Source organism: Onychomys torridus, chromosome 19, assembly GCF_903995425.1.
Source record: "Onychomys torridus chromosome 19, mOncTor1.1, whole genome shotgun sequence".
NCBI classification, from domain to species: domain Eukaryota; kingdom Metazoa; phylum Chordata; class Mammalia; order Rodentia; family Cricetidae; genus Onychomys; species Onychomys torridus.
Window position 1 is genome coordinate 26,287,127 of NC_050461.1, and position 17,856 is coordinate 26,304,982.

Here is a 17,856-nt window from a genome sequence, read left to right on the forward strand (position 1 = left end):
CATACCGTCTTCGATATTAGTCTTGCTCGTATCTCTAACCCTGTAGCACCCAGAACAAGAGCCGGTCACGCGTTATAGAATCCGGCGTGGAAGTTAGGAAAATAAGAAGTACTGACTTTGACGTCCTTCAGAAAGTCTTTCCAACTCCTCAGGAATTTGGACCAAAGTGGGGAGGGGGTTGATACCTGTAGTTACACCCGCCAAAGTTGGGTGGCTTTTCTTTTGTTGTTAAAAGGTTGGCTTCACGAAACCAATACGCAGGCAATGCTTAACACAAGCAAGATAAACTGAGTTCCCAAGTAGGCCTTATAGGGATCCAAGGGAACATCACCTAAGTTCCCACGGGGACTCCAAAGCACTCAGAAACCAACGCGGAGAGCTGATCTCCAATCTCCCCGTCCTCTGAGATTGCTAACGTCGAGGTTTGCCCACGCTCCCTGCAGCACGTCAGGAATCTTCCCTGCCACCTCCAGCACCCCTGCACGAGCCCCCTGGGGGCCGGCGCCTGCACTGCCTGCAAGAGCCGGCAGAGGGCAGTGCGCCTGCGCGGAGACTCGCCGCGCTCGGGAGGCGCCGGAAAAGGTGCTCCTCCCCTATCACGCCATACCGGGTTCCGGGGGTTCTCCCGGGACGGGCGCATCCTGACCGCGGCTCTCTACCGCGTACATCCCTCCAGCCCTCGGCGCTGACTTCCCCTTCCGCTTTCTTAAGACCCTCTTCCGCCCTGGGGGGGGCGGGAGAAACCTCACCCTCCGCGGCGCGCGACCCGCTTCCGCTGCGCGCGACCCGCTTCCGCTCCCACACCGGCTTGTTTCCGCTCGGCCGCTCACCCGTTTCCGCTCCTGCTCGCTCAGGCCCTCCCCAGCCGGAGACCCTGGGCCATCCGGAGGGACGTCCGCGGCCCCGGAAGTCCCACCCTTTTCCCATCGGACTCTCCGTTTCAGGAGCTTTCTCCCCCAAAATGTCGCGAGCCGGAGGCGGGTCTTGGGCTTTTCTGTGGCCGACAGTTCGTGGGTGTGGGGTTCAGGCTAGGGAAAGACCACCTAAATCCTTCCTGCCCTGTTGGGCTGCCAACCTGGAAACGAGAAAAGGGGAGAGGAAGGTAAAGGACACCGGGCCATCTTAGGTTGAAGGGTTACCGTGGGCAGTATTAATTGTGTCGTCTGTCAAAAATTAAATATTCAGCAAATACTTGTGACATTGGCTAGGGGACGTGCTCTTTAAAGACACCAAGCTAAAAATCTGTACAGACTTGTGGTTTCATTTCACCGGCCCTAAGGAAGTACTTTGGAAGACAGCCAAAAGGAGGGGACCCTTTTACCCCACATTTTATTATTTATCGTTTTATTCCGGAGAAAGAACCCAGATTACGTCTTGGGTAGACGATATCAAAGATAGATGAAAGCGGTTGAAACTTTTTCATCAGGGACTTCGAACAGTTGAGCAGATGCAATTTGGATGTTTTAAGAGTCATGTTTTAAGTTTGGAAAGTACAGCCTGTTGCTAAGTGTAGAGGGGGTTAGTCCAGAAGCATTTGTGAGTTTGTGTTTCCCACGAGATCTAACCGACAGGAGCTGAGGAGACAAAAGGTTTTGCCTTTCTTGTAAGGTGTGCTTTTTTGGGTCCTTGAACGTGTCCAGAATTATTTGTGTGTGGGGGTGGGTGGGGGGAGAATTGATTTACAACTGTAAAGTTTTTTTTTTTTTTTTCCTAGTAACTCTGTTAAGATTGGGAAGTGTAAGCCAAGCTTGATGTTGCACACCTGTAGTCTCAGTATTTGGGGGAAGTGGATGCAGGAAGATCAAGAGTTCAAGGGCACCTCCAACTATGTAGAGTTGAGGGCCAGCCTAGCTACTTCAAATTCTGGCCATTGTGATTGGATCTGATTTATCATTTCCTCTGAATTTGCATAACATGACATATAATGGGAGTAACACACCTAAAATTAAGACACTGGCCTAACAAAGTGAAGCTAGCAGATGAGGGAAACAGATAATAGAACCAATCAAATGATTCTTATATAGATTGACTATATGTTTTTTCCTGTATGTAGTTATTTGTGTTCTAGGAATTATTTTATATTAAGAGTATTTAAATGCATTGACTGTCCTTTAGTTTCAGTTTTTCTTTTGGCCAGCCTAGTCTCCAATTCCTCATGTGGTAAATTGTTCTGTTGAGCAGAAAAACCTCTTGACAATAGGGACTTAACAGAACTCATTTGTCACTGTGCCCCAGGCAGCCTTCCAAGATTGATAGTGTTTGTTATTTTTTGTGTAACCCTCTGATACTATCTTTATGAAGTAGAAACCTATGTAATGTGGATATGATACTATCCCATCCTTTGTTAATTTTCCAAGTGTTTCATGAGTTGCCAGTTCTCAAAAAATTTGCTAGCAACTTGAGATGGAATGGGTAAAAGGGGAATAAAAAGTAGAGTTTAAATGCATCTTAGGAATTTGGGGTAGAGAAAAAAACTGAATACTTGGTGTTAGTGACTAAAGTAATGAAGTCATTGTTTATATTTCACAGTCTCCTCTGTATCCATATGAATGATTTAATAATTGTCTTGAATAAATTGGAATAAACTTTGAGACCAAACCATGTAAAATGAGGTTTTAAGTGCCTTGAGAAAACAGGAAGGTGAGAGATGAGAAGGTTGAGCCCAAATACCTAGTTTATACTCTCTATAACCTTGTAGAAAGCCAGAAAGCGTGCTACTACTTTTCTCCCCACACCACAAGTGTAGCCTACTTGTCCCTATATATGGCCTATCACTGTAGGTATATATCTTAGAGTGAAGATGGCTATTTTATTATCAAGTCAATAGCTGTTCACATGTTAACACTTGATTCAAATGGCAAATAAGTTGTTTTAGTTTTCATACATATAAATCTAATTATAACTCTTGACCCACTGTTAAACTTGTTTTCCCCCCTCTCACCTACACACTTTTTTGTAGTCAGATTTTTTTTTTTTTTTTTTTTTTTTTGAGAATTGGGATTTCACCCATGTGAGACAAGTACTGTATCACTTAAGTACACTTCCAACCATATACTCAGAGTTCTTCAATATCTAGTCTTCTTAAGAAAACGACTCAACGCCGGGCAGTGGTGCACACCTTTAATCCCAGCAGTTGGGAGGCAGAGTCAGGCGGATCTCTGTGAGTTCCAGGCCAGCCTGGTCTACAGAGCGAGTTCCAGGACAGCCTCCAAAGCTACACAGAGAAACCCTGTCTCAAAACAACAACAACAAAAACAAAAAGAAAAAAAAAAAAAAAAAAAAAAAGAAAATTACTCAAAATAGTCTTGAATCATGAGGCACAAAATTTATTACTATGAGATTTTTCTGCTGTGGAACAATCCTTTTCTGCACTGTGAATATGTATTAGTCTCATTGGTTAATAAAAAGCTGACAGTCCCATAGCTGGGCAGGAAGTTAGGTGTGAAGCCAAACTGAAAAGGATGGGAAGAAGGAGGGTAGAGTCAGGAGAGATGCCAGCCAGCCTCCCAGGAAGCAAGACATACTAGAGGACAGGTAAAACCATGAGCCATGTGGCAATACATAGATTAATAGAAATGGTTTAATTTAAATTTAAGAGCTAGTAACAAGCTCAAGCTGTCAGCTGAGTATTTATAAAATAGTACAAAGTCTGTGATAATTTAAAAACAACTGCTGGGATGGGGAACAGGCCTATTCAGCCTCTAAGTAATTTGGAACTGGGCAGTCAGGACAGGAAATGTCTGTTTACACTTTTCTACCTTTTTGTGCCTCTCCTAAACCCCTAACTTATCTTTCATTTTTTACCATCCCTTGCTTTCTAGAGAAATAAAGGGCCTTTGGTAGTCACTTTAACTATTAAAAAAGCTTTTGATTCTCTGCTGCTTTATTGTTTTCTATTTAAAATAATAATGTGGTGCTAGTCACAATAGATAAATTATAGAATTCACCAAAATGTGTTTCAGCATATGAATAAAATCTATAAATTCACAATGAAGTTTTGTTTATCTCTAACAAATAATGCAGTTATGTCATTTGAATAAAAAACAGAACTAGAGATCATCATACTAAGAAAATAATCCACACGTACACCACAGAAGAGTAAAACCACCACATTTTCTTATTCGCTAGGAGATAAAAAGACATGCAACCATAAAGGGGAAGACCTGGGGATTAGAAGGAGGGTTAAGAATGAGTGGTGGCATTCATAATGCATCAGTAGCCGCATACTTGTGTGACTTTTAATGTAATTTGATATATTCTGCCCATCGCTGTAGCTAGAGTTTTTCTCTCCAGGTCCCGCCAAGCCCCAGCAGTCCCGTAGCCCACTTATAAAATAAACATCCAGATGCTTATATTATTTAAACTGCTCTGCCATTAGCTCAGGTCTACCACTTAAACTCAGCCCATTTCTGTTCATCTATATGTTGCCACATGTTCTGTGGCTTTACCTGCTGCCTTTACATGCTGCTCCCTGGATGGCAGGCTGGTGGCTCCTCCTCTCCGCCTTCCTGTTCTCTCAATTCTCCTCTCTGCTAGTCCCGCCTATACTTCCTGCCTGGCTACTGGCCAACCAGAGCGATATCCACAGCACATAGCAATCTACACACCTATATAAAAATCTGTATTGATCTCTTGCCACCTGTCTGCCATTGGGTGTTCAGGCTGCTTCACAATGCTCTTCCACCATGATGCTTTGCCCTACTACAGGCCCAGAAACATGGAGCCCAGCAATTATGGACTGAAACATCAGAACTGCTATGACAATAATGAAGGCTTTGCTCTGCTCTGTGTCATCTGAAAGGCTAAGAAGAGAAACTGAAATTATACTCTTGCTCTTCGTCTTGAGTTGGGGAAATTCACACAACTGGGGCTGGAGGAAGTGGGCTCTCAGACATTTTGACATTGTTATGTGAACTTGGGAGCCCTCTCCAGGACAATGGCTACTAGGGAGACAATTAAGACTTTGTTAGTCTTAATGGCCAGGGTTAGTATGGATTCAAGAAGCTCTACTGCTGGTGAGTCTAAACTGGCCAAGTTGCTTGGGCCAGCAATGTGGCAAAAGCAACAAATATTAAATTTTAATTCCACTGTGGGGAGTTTATACATCAAACAGAAATGGAAGTTCACTCAAATATTGCGCATAAAAATTTTCACTAGGTAGTTAATTTCACCATCATCTGTGGGAGTTTGGGTATTTATTTAGTTACTATTTTTTCTTACTTTTTGGTCTTTTGCGACAGTGTGGCATGTACCCCAGACTATCAAGAATCCACTCTGAAGCTAAGGCTGGCCCCAAATTCCTGATACTGCTACTTCCACTACCCAACTTCTGGAATCACTGGCAAGCTTGGGATTTTCAGGATCTTTGAGAGAGATGCTTTTTCAGGTGGCCTTGGAGTAACTTTAGGAGAGTTCAGTAAGCCTACCAACAGATCCATTGTAAATATGTAATCCAACCTTGACCTAAGAGTCTTTCCAGATGTCCTATGAATAAACTAGGAAGATTCAGACAGCTCTTATTCGGCATATTAAGAAATACTAGTAAAGAGTCTGACTTGACTGTCAACCCTAGCACCAATTCCAGAAAAAGAATCTTGGGAAACCAGAGATTAGTCCCTACAGGAGACGAGGAGGCTGGATATTGTTGACCAAATAGAAAGAAAGGTTGGAAAACTTGACATAGTTCCTAAGCATCAGATTTTCCCAGCATGAAAAAGAAAAGAAATTAGAATCTTCTCACACTAAAAATGCAAATTTATTCAATATGAGTAAAAATATAATGCACAAAATCTTAAGACTACTAGAAAATAAGAATGCAAACAGGTTCTTGACATTGATCTAATAATTTTTTTTATGATCCCCAAAGTATAGGCAACTCAAGAAAAGTAGACAGACAGAATTACATGAAACTGAAAAGTTTCTTCACAACAATAAATTAATGGAAGAAATGAGAGATGATATTTGTGAACAATACTCAAGATACCTGAAGTCCATGTGGAACTCAATAACACTAGAAGCAACTGTACTTTATTTTTAAGAAATAGACAGATTATGTTTCTGAACACATATTTTCAAAAGAATGTATAGAGTTCAGCATGGGGCCAATGACTAACATTGGTATTCAGGATGTGCAGGCAAAATGATCACCAATCAAGTTTCAGGCCAGCTTGTACTACACCATGAGACTACCTCAAAAGAAAAGAAAGTAATCAGCAAAAAACACAAGCAAAATGAACAAATACAAATAACCAAAAGGCAGATAAAAAATTGTCAGCTCCACTAATTCCCAGGAGAAGGCTAACTAAAACACTGCTAAGCTATCACTTCACACTGTTCAAATTGCCATTACCAAAAGACAAAGACAACAGGTGATGAGGATGTGAAAAAAAAAGAGAGCCCCTGAGCAATGTTTGTGAGAATTAAATTAGTATGGCTGTTTGGAAAATAGCATGAAAGTACACCAAGAAATTAAAAATAATCTACCGTATTACACATGACTTATATTTCTGGGTTTAAACAAAATCTATTATAGATATACAAAAGGAAATGAGTATGTTGAAGAGGTGTCTGTTTGTTTCACTGAAACGTGTTTTAAACCAGCTAAGATTCAGAATCAGTCTGAATATCCAATGCAGGATCAATACCTAAGGAAAAATTATGATCATTTTAATGTATAACTTTAATATTGGGTCATGGTATGTAATTTAGGCTGGCCAATGTGGTTGTTTGAAAGACAGTGGTCCCCAAGGGAGCGGCACCATTAGGAGGGCTTGTTGGAGGAAGTGTGTCCCTGTGGGGGCGGGGCTTTGACATCTCTTTTTTTCAAGCTTCCCTCAGTGAGACAGTCAGTCGACTTCCTGTTGACTGCAAGATGTAGCACTCTGGTCTCCAGCACCACACTTCCATGCTCCCCTTCACGATCATAATGGACTGAACTTCTGAAATTTTAAGCAAGCCACCCTCAATTAAATGTTTTCTTTACAAGAAATGCTGTGGCCATGGTGTTTCTTCACAGCAATAATAAATCCTAACTAAGACAGCCATGAAAATGGCTGCCTCTGCTTCTTGTGTGCTGGGACCACAGGGGTATGCATCCAGTTTTAATGGGACAGTGTACAATAGCAGTGTTTTCAGTAAATAATGCTGGAACAATTGAATGCCACATTCAAGAGATCCATAGCCAAACACCAGGCCGAGCTCCAGGAGTCTAGTTGAAGAGAGAGAGGAGGGATTGTATGAGCAAGGGGCATCAAGATCATGATGGGGAAACCTATAGAGACAACCAAACCAAACTAGTGGGAACTCATGAACTTTAGACCAACACCTGTGGAGCCTTCATGGAACTGGACTAGGCCCACTGCATAATCGAGACAGTTGTGTGGCTTGATCTGCTTAAGGGGACTCCCTGGCAGTAGGATCCGGATCCATCCCTGGCACATGAGCTGGCCTTTTGGAGCCCACTACCTATGAAGGGACACTTTACACAGCCTTGAGGCAGAGGGAGGGGCTTGGACATGTACCAGGTTCTTCTTGTAGAAGGGGGGGGGGGAGGGGTTGGTGGGGAAAGGCTGGAGGAGAGAAGAGGAGGATCTGTAATTGGTATGGAAGATGGATTTAAAAATTTCTTAATTAAAAAAAAGAAGGAATAGCCCCACATGCTTCAGGAAGGTGTTCTGATGACAAACTTCAGACCGTAGAAGTTGAATGAAGAAACAGTTTCTACTTAACCTACAACAAGTTACCATGGAACTAGAAGAGAGAAGACAAGGGAAAAGTAAACTTCGAGGTCTCTTTGGAAGAAACAAAATGTTGAAATTGAAGCAAAAATTACAAGAATCTTGCATGATCTAATCAGGACTATCCTGGCCCATACAATAAACACTGGGCATTTGGAGGAAAAGCAAAGACTGTGAGCTTGGCACCCATGGAAGTAGGTGTACCTGGGGCTAGGCTGAGGAGTAAATTAAGTTAAGCAAGGGCTAATGTGTTACAGTGGTGTAGATAGATTAAGGGGGCCCAAGTGCACATGAGGGTAGAGAAGTGACCTAAAGGGATAAAGAGAGCAGGAAGAATGGAATTAGGTGCTGATAGAAACTTGGGAGTCGTGCTCAAACTGAGTAGTATAAAGCAGTCAGGTTGAGATGAAATAGAAACCAAAGGTTTTGAAGATAAGGAGCTTACAAAAAGCTTGACAAAATGAAAGGAAATTTCTGACAGTAGCTGATAACAAAATGAAAAGCAATTTCTGACATTAGCATTGAAGATCAAGCAGAAATAACACTTCGGTCTATATAGAAAGTGTTATTGTATGTAACCCTGACATATAGAAAACCTCTGAGTCTACCTACATTTACAATTTCCAGCTTGTTTATGGCTTTCAGACTGTCATGGGTCTAGGGTCATTTAGAGGTTCACCAGCCTGACAATGAATACATTTTAATAAATAAGAGGCTTTTTAAAACATTGGCCAGGACTGTAGATACTGACTAGGTGCATACTAAGACTCATGCTCAGAGTATAGCTCAGAATTGCATTGGTCTTGAGCTTTTAGAGGCAAAACTCACAAGGCTACATACTTCCTGCCTTCATGCAATTAGTTCACTTTCAACATTTTAAATTGTTTCTTGTTTCTTCCAAAGAGATCTTAAAGTTTACTTTCCCTCATTTTCTGTCTCCCAGTTCTATGAAGAGAGATAAAGGGCAAAACTCAAAAGGCTATGTCCTCCCTGCCTACATGTAATCAAGCACACACACACTCAGGGCAACCAAGCTTGTTTACAGAAGCATAAACACGCATGTCTGTTATTTTACATGAACAGCAGCCCCCAGCATTCCAGGAAGTTATCTGTCCTTGGGCAAGTAGCCCTTGCAGGTTACAGGCATTTTTGTTCTATCGATCTCTTAAGCACAGTACTTTACACTTAAGACATGTTAACCATAACATAGACAAGGAAGAAAATGATGTGAGGAAAGAAGCCAATCCTAAACTATCGGTGGGCACCAACTTAAGACAAAAGTATGAAAATTTTACACTGCCATCAACATGTGATCTGTGAGTTCTTTCTAGAGAAAAGAATATATGATAAAATTTAAGTAAAGTGCATTTTTCTCCAGTGTGTGCGTGTGTGTGTGTGTGTGTGTGTGTGTGTGTGTGTGTGTGTGATATTCAACTGTGATAGCTGTTTTTAATTTTCCCTTTGCAGGCTCCTATGTGAGGGTCCAAAGTACAAAGAAGGAAGAGGGCAATACTGCTCCTCCTTCAACAGCAATGCGCCTTTCTTCTTTTAAGGCCCTGCTCCTCAGCTCTTCCATATTTAGTAACAACATGGAACCATCCTGAGATGCATTAATAATGCTGGCAGGTTTATATAGCAGTGCCTGAAGGTACAAAAGAAAAGGGATACAGGGAGTAAGCATTTTAGTCAGGCCAGGGGAGACTTTTCAAACTTTTATCTGAAATATTTACACAGCATTTTCTAATGTACTCCTGACTATAGCAAATGTTAATTTCCATTTTATGAAACCTGTGACTTGATCTGCTTCTGGAGAAGGTAGCTGGCATGGCTTGAGTTCACTTTGGCATATTTGGCTGGCTTACCAGCAAATAGGGAGGGGAGATACTTGGCTTTATTTTAATGATGCACATGCCTTTCATATAGTCTTGACTGTGTAGCAAGTCTTAGAGCTGCTATAAAAACAGTATGTGTGCAGAGTTCAAGGAAATTCGGAAGAGCTGGGTAAGTCCTAAGCCTGGAGACAGAGCAGCAGTATCCAGCACTCGGGTATTTGGAACCCAGGAAGCAAGGCTCTGATCCTCAGGCCTCCAACATACAGTGTGTATTTTAAACACAAACAGTCTCCAACTTGTGTTTTTCTTAAATGGAAATAGAAATAAATTATTATCTGGTGATTCATAGAATCAGGAATATCCTTAAATCTCTATGATGAGAAAACAAATTCTGTACTAATATTAATATTTGACACTAAATCTATTTGACACCAGAAGCTGAACTCTTCATCCACACTCCAAATGTCTTCTCCTGGCATGTTGTTTATTTTCACCTGCTTAAATAGGTTAAGTTTGGGTATGAGTACTCTGCCTCCATGTATCTATGTATGTGCACTGCGAGAGTACCTAGTGTCTGCGGAAATCAGGAGAGGGTGTCAGATATCCTGGAACAGAAATGACAGGCAGTCGTGAGCTGCAACATGAGTGCTAGACACCAAAACTTATCCTTAGCAAGAGTGGCAGGTGTTCTTAACCACTGACCCATCTTTTCAGGGTTTCTGTATTATGCTGGTCATTGTTGTAGTTCATAGGCAGAATGTCTGGGTAGGACTATTAGTTGCTTCCATCCTTTGGAAGCTTATGTGATGCCTTCTGGCACCATTAAAGCTGGTCCTCAGGGAGGAGGCATTCAGGTCTGTTCCAACTAGAGGGCTCTTGAGCCCCGTGTCTGAAGTGCATAGAGTCTTCAACAAGACATGCCTAAGTGGATGGGAGAAAGCCCATGAGACCTCAACCCTACTACACAAAGAACTAGGCAACTAAGAAATGCTGAGAGTGGAAAATAAAATTTCCCCCAAAGAAGAGCACAACCATTGGACAGCCCAGAAAACATACACACAAGTAACCAATATACAGACTGAGCGAGTTATATTTAGGAATATAAATGAATTATACATACACACATTTAACAGCCACTAATAAGAAAAGAAGCCACACATTTGAAAGAGTACAAGGAGTAATTTATGGGAGGGTTTGGAGGGAGGGAAGGAAAGAGAGAAAGGATATAATTATATTAATCTCAAAAATAAGAAAAACACAAACAAAAAGCTTATGCATTCTTTATAGCTCAAAGTAATAAAGCAGCATCTCATCATTTTCTGAATTTTGCAATTTATTATATGTATGAGTTCAATCTAAATGATGAATTTTGAGTATGCTATGACATATGGATACTTTTTATACATATAAATAGTTAGCATCTGTTACTGAAATGATCATCTTTTTTATACTGATTGCCTAGGCCACTAATTATATATGAAGTTGCATTTATGTAATCATTTATAGGCTTGCTACCGGGTTGCTGTGGTTTTTATTTGCTTTAATACGATACAATACAATATTTCAGCTATGACTGATTCTTCTTGGCTTTTCTTAACTACCTAAGCATTTACAAACCAGTTTTTCAGGTTCGTAATGAGCTTAACTAGGATTTTGAAAAAAATTCAAATTGTAAATACATGTATGTGTGTGAAGATATTTTAATAGGCATCATTATATATGACTGTCATCTCATGTATTTGATAATTTCTTTAATATATTTTGACATTTTTATTTTCTGAACTAGCACCATGCATTCGTTTTATTAGGTTTAATTCTTGGTGTTTTGTAATTTTCAGATGTTCTTATGGCTGACATCTTTAAAACTATAGCCCTTGGTTTTGTTTTCTTGACATAGTGTCTCATACAGCCTTGGCTGGCCTCAAACTCATAAGGTAGCCAAGCTGTTTTTGAACCCCTAAACACCTCTACCTTCCAAGAATGTAGATTACAGGCATATGCTCAGCTAAAACTATTGTAATTTGAATGTGAGATGCCCCTTCCAGATTGGTTTGCTCTTCAGCTGCTGACACTATTTGAGGATTTTGGAGCTTGTAGAGATGGGACATAGCTGGAGGAAGAAAGTCACAGGTCTTTGAGGGAATCTTGCCCCTGGTTTTCTCTCTCCCCTCCTTCTTTCCTCTCTCCATCCCCCCTCTCTTCCTTCTTCTCTCTCTCTCCTTCCCTCATCTCCTTCCTACTTTTCATAAACTGAAGTTCTTCTGCCACATGCTATTCAACCAAAACATGTTACACACACACATGCATTGTTAGAATTTAGCAGTGGCAGTTTGGGACCAAGGTATGCTGCTAAGAGATCACACCACACAACAGATCGCACATAAGAGAATTATTGGGGAGGAGTGAAAGGCTATCTTAGAGTGGGGACATGAGAGACAGAGAGAGAGACAGACAGACAGACCAGAATATAGAAAAAACAAGAGAGCAAGAGAGTGATCAGTGATAGCAGGGACCTTTTAAAAGATTGGCGACTTTTGATTACATAGCTGCTGAGTCGCTGAGGGCACACTGTGGGAATACCTGGTTTCTAACACATGTAACACACACACACACACACACACACACACACACACACACACAAACACACACACAGCACATACACACATATACACATACCATACACATACATACACCACACACACAGATATACATACATACCACACATATACACACACACCACATATACACACACATATCACACACATTACACACACACATATATACACACATACACATAGCACACACACACACACATATATATACACACACACAACATACACTTATACACCTCACCACCCTCCCCCACACACTGTAGGTTTATGCATGTTTTCTTATTTTATCCTTCTCATTTCTTTATCTATGTATTCTTCATGTTTGTTGCCTGGATTGATCTATAAATAATCATAAATATGTAAATCATAAAAGTTTTAGTGACCCAGTTATTGAATCCATGATATTATTGTTATTATTATTATTATTATTGTTATTATTATTATATTTGTGTTTTAATTTTACACATCAGCCATGGGTTCCCCTGTCCTCCCCCCTCCCGCTCCCACTCCCACCTTCCCCCTATCCCCTCCCCTCCATTCCCATCTCCTCCAGGGCCAAAACCCCCCTGGGAATTCATTTAAACCTGGTGGATTCAGTACAGGCAGGTCCAGTCCCCTGCTTCCAGGCTGAGCAAAGTATCCCTATGTAAGCCCAAGGTTCCAAACAGCCAGCTCATGCACTAAGGAAGATCCTGGTCCCACAGCCTGGATGCCTCCCAAGCAGTTCAAGCTATTCAATTGTCTCACTTATCCAGAGGTCCTGATCCAGCTGGGGGCTCCACAGCCTTTGGTTCATAATTCATGTGCTTCCATTTGTTTGGCTATTTGTCCCTGTGCTTTGTCCAATCTTGGTCTCAACAATTCACTCTCTTACACTCCCTCCTCTTTCTCAACAGTTGGATACCTGGAGCTCCGCCTGGGGCCTGGCTGAGGATCTCTGCATCCACTTCCATCAGTTATTGGATGAGAGTTCCAAGACAGCTGTTAGGGTGTTTAGTCATCTGATCACCAGACTAGGTCAGATCAGGCTTTCTCTCAACCATTGCCAGCAGTCTACACAGGATGTATCATTGTGGATTTCTGGGGACCTCTCCAGCACTCTGCCTATTCCTTAGTTATGTGGTCTTCATTTATCATGGTCTGTTATTCCTTGTTCTCCCTTTCTGTTCTTGATCCAGCTGGAATCTCCTGCTCCCCTAAGCTTTCTTTCCCTCAAATCGTGCCCTTCATTACTCCCACTGTTGTCCAGGTTGTTCATGTAAATCTCATCAATTTCTCTGTCATTGGGTGATCCCTGTGTCTTTCCTAGGGTCCTGTTTTCTAGGTAGCCTCCCTGGAGTTGTGTAGAAGTCTAGTCATCTTTGTTTTACATCTAGTATCCTCCTATGAGTGAGTACATACCGTGTTTGTCCTTCTAAGTCTGGGTTACCTCACTCAGGATGATTTTTTCTAGATCCATCCATTTGCCTGCAAACCTCATGATGTCATTGTTTTTCTCTGCTGAGTAGTACTCCATTGTGTATATGTACCGTATTTTCTTTATCCATTCTTCAGTTGAAGGGCATCTAGGTTGTTTCCAGGTTCTGGCTATTACAAACAATGCTGATATGAACATAGATGAGCAAATGCCCTTGTGGTATGATTGAGCATTCCTTGGGTATGTGCCCAAGAGTGCTACAGCTGGGTCTTGGAGGATATGGATTCCCAATTTTCTAAGGAAGCACCATATTGATTTCCAAAGTGGCTGTACAATCTTGCATTCCCACCAGCAGTAGAGGAGAGTTCCCCTTGCTCCACATCCTCTCCAGCATAAGCTGTCTTCTGTGTTTTTGATCTTAGCCACTCTCTCAGGTGTAAGGTGGTATCTCAGAGTCGTTTTGATTTGCATTTCCCAGATAATTAGGGATATTGAGCAATTCCTTAAATGTCTTTCTGCCATTTGAACTTCCTCTGTGGAGAATTCTCTGTTTAGTTCTATAGCCCATTTCTTAATTGGACTGTTGGGCATTTTTATGTCTAATTTCTTGAGTTCTTTATATATTCTGGATATCAGCCCTCTGTCAGATGTGGGGTTGGTGAAGACCTTTTCCCATTCTGTAGGCTGTCACTTTGTCTTATTGACCATGTCCTTTGCTCTACAAAAACTTCTCAGTTTCAACAGATCCCATTGATTGTTTCTCTCATTGTCAGTGCTACTGGTGTTATATTTAGAAAGTGATCTCTGGTGCCAATGCATTCAGGAGTACTTCCTACTTTCTCTTCTATCAGGCTCAGAGTAACTGGATTGATGTTGAGGTCTTTGATCCACTTGGACTTAAGTTTTGTGCATGGTGACAGATATGGATCTATTTGCAGCCTTCTACACATTGACATCCAGTTTTGCCAGCACCATTTGTTGAAGATGCATTCTTTTTTCCATTGTACATTTTTGGCTTCTTTGTCAAAAGTTATATGTTCATAGGTGTGCGGGTTAATGTCAGGGACTTCAATTCGATTCCATTGGTCCACATGTCGGTTTTTATGCCAGTACCAAGCTGTTTTTATTACCGTAGCACTATAGTAGAGCTTGTGGTCAGGGATCATGATGCCTCCAGAGGTTGTTTTATTGTACAGGATTCTTTTGGCTATCCTGGGTTTTTTTTTTGTTTTTCCATATGAAGTTGAGTATTATTATTTCCAGATCTGTGAAGAATTGTGTCGGTAATTTGATGGGAGTTGCACTGAATCTGTAGATTGCTTTGGGTAAGATCGCCATTTTTACTATGCTAACCCTGCCTATCCATGAGCATGGGAGATCTTTCCATTTTCTGACATCTTCTTCAATTTCTTTTTTCAGGGACTTGAAGTTCTTGTCATATAGGTCCTTCACATGCTTAGAGTAACCCCAAGGTATTTTATATCATTTGTGGCTATTGTAAAGTGTGATGTATCTCTGATTTCCTTCTCAGCCTGTTTGTCTACTGTATATAGGAGGGCTACTGATTTTTTTGAGTTGATCTTGTATCCTGCTATGTTGCCGAAGGATTTTATTAGCTGTATCAGTTCCTTGGTTGAATTTTTGGGGACACTCATATATACTATCATGTCATCTGCAAATAGGGAGAGCTTGACTTCTTCCTTTCCAATTTGTATCCCCTTAACGTCTTTGTGTTGTCTTCTAGCTCTGGCTAGAACTTCAAGTACTATATTCAATAAGTATGGGGAGAGGGGACAGCCTTGCCTTGTTCCTGATTTTAGTGGTATTGCTTTGAGCTTCTCTCCATTTAATTTTATGTTGGCTGTTGGTTTGCTGTGGATTGCCTTTATTATGTTTAGGTATGTTCCCTGTATTCCTGATCGCTCCAAGACCTTTATCATGAAGGGGTGTTGGATTTTGTCAAATGCCTTTTCTACATCTAGTGAGATGATCATGTGTTTTTTTTCTTTGAGTTTGTTTATATGGTGTATTACATTGACGGACTTTCGTATGTTGAATCATCCTTGCATCCCTGGGATGAAGCCTCCTTGATCATGGTGGATAATTGTTTTGATGTGTTCTTGGACTCTGTTTGCCAGAATTTTATTGAGTTTTTTTTTTGCATCAATGTTCACGAGGGAGATTAGTCTGTAGTTCTCTTTCTTTGTTGCATCTTTGTTTGGTTTAGGAATCAGAGTAATTGTAGCCTCATAGAAGGAGTTTGGTAATATACCTTCTGCTTCTATTATGTGGAACAATTTAAAGAGTATTGGTATTAAGTCTTCTTTGACGATCTGGTAGAATTCTGCAGTAAAACTATCTGGTCCAGGGGTTTTTTTGGTTGGGAGACTTTTAATGACTGATTCTATTTCCTTAGGGGTTATTGGACTATTTAAATTGTTTATTTGGTCTTGATTTAACTTAGGTATGTGGTACCTATCCAGAAAGTTACCCATTTCTTTTAGATTTTCCAGTTTTGTGGAGTAGAGGTTTTTGAAGTATGACCTGATGATTCTCTGGATTTCCTCATTGTCTGTTGTTATGTCCCCATTTTCATTTCTGATTTTGTTAATTTGGATGCTCTCTCTCTGTCTTTTGGTTAGTTTGGATAAAGGCTTGATTATCTTGTTGATCTCAAAGAACCAACTCTGTTTCATTAATCCTTTGTATTGTTCTCTTTATTTCTATTTTATTGATTTCAGCTCTCAATTTGATAATTTCCTGGCATCTGTTCCTCCTGGGAGACTTTGCTTCTTCCTGTTCAAGGGCTTTCAGGTGTGCTGTCAAGTCACTAGCGTGAGATTTCTCCAGCTTCTTTATGTGGGCATTCAGTGCTATGAATTTCCCTCTTAGCGCTGCTTTCATAGTGTCCCATAAGTTTGGGTATGTGGTGTATTCATTTTCATTGATCTCTAGAAGTCTTTAATTTCTTTATTTCTTCCTTAACCCATTGGTGATTCAGTTGAGCATTATTCAGTTTCCATGAGATTGTAGGATTTCTGTAGTTTTTTCTGTTGTTGAAATCTCACTTTAAACCATGGTGGTCTTATAGAACACAGGAGGTTATTCCAATTGTTTTGTATCTGTTGAGGTTTGCTTTGTGGCCAAGTATGTGGTCGATTTTAGAGAAGGTTCCATGGGGCGCTGAGAAGAAGGTATATTCTTTTTTGTTTGGGTGGAATGTGCTGTAGATATCGATTAAGTCCATTTGAGCCATAACATCAGTTAAGTCTATTTTGTTTCTGTTAAGATTCAATTTGGCTGATCTGTCCAGAGGTGAAAGTGGGGTGTTGAAGTCTCCCACTATTAATGTGTGGTGTTTTATATGTGATTTAAGCTTTAGTAATGTTTCTTTTACATATGTGGGTGCCCTTGTGTTTGGAGCATAAATGTTCAGAATTGAGACTTCATCTTGGTGGATCTTTCTTGCGATGAGTATGTAATGTCCTTCATCATCTCTTTTGATCGATTTTAGTTTGAAGTCTATTTTGCTGGATATTAGGATGGCTACACCAGCTTGCTTCTTAAGACCATTTGATTGGAAAGTCTTTTCCCAGCCTTTTATTCCTAGGAGGTGTCTGTCTTTGAATTTGAGGTGTGTTTCTTGTATGCAGCAGAAAGATGGGTCCTGTTTTCGTATCCATTCTTTTAGTCTGTATCTTTTTATAGGTGAATTAAGTCCATTGATATAAAGGGATATTAATGACCAGTGATTGTTCGTTCCTGTTATTATTTTTGTTTTTTGGTGGTAGTGTGTGTGTACTTCTCTTCTTTGGGGTTTATTGCTGTGGTGTTTTCTATTGCCTGTGTTTTCATGGGTGTATCTGCCTTCCTTAGGTTGGAATTTTTCTTCTAGTGCTTTTTGTAGGGCTGGGTTTGTGGATAAGTATTCTTTAAATCTGGTTTTGTATTGGAAGGTCTTGTTCACTCCATTAATGATGATTGAAAGTTTTGCTGGGTGTATTAGTCTAGGCTGGCATCCATGGTCTCTTAGTGTCTGCATTATATCTATCCAGGTCCTTCTGGCTTTCAAAGTCTCCATTGAGAAATTGGGTGTTATTCTGATGGGTTTGCCTTTATAGATCACTTGGCCTTTTTCCTTTGCTGCCCTTAATATTCTTTCTTTATTCTGTACATTTAGTTGTTTAATTATTATGTGGCAAGGGAACTTTTTTGGGGGGTCTAATCTGTTTGGTGTTCTATAGGCTTCTTGTATCTTC

The 17,856-nt window shown here is 40.7% G+C and overlaps 1 protein-coding gene across 5 annotated transcripts in view; it reads right to left on the reverse strand.

The window, feature by feature from the left end:
• The window catches only part of Echdc1 (ethylmalonyl-CoA decarboxylase 1), a 30,510-nt gene extending 29,692 nt beyond the window's left edge, over window positions 1-818 (reverse strand). Inside the window, exon 1 of one of the 5 annotated variants that reach the window (XM_036169121.1) lies at window positions 750-818. Coding sequence is in view for 1 of the 5 variants with exons in the window: in XM_036169117.1 (XP_036025010.1) it covers window positions 608-668 (61 nt within the window). In the remaining 4 variants the exon portion in view is untranslated. The other 4 variants (XM_036169117.1, XM_036169122.1, XM_036169119.1 and 1 more) reach the window with 4 other exon arrangements.
• Between the last annotated feature and the right edge of the window lie 17,038 nt (window positions 819-17,856).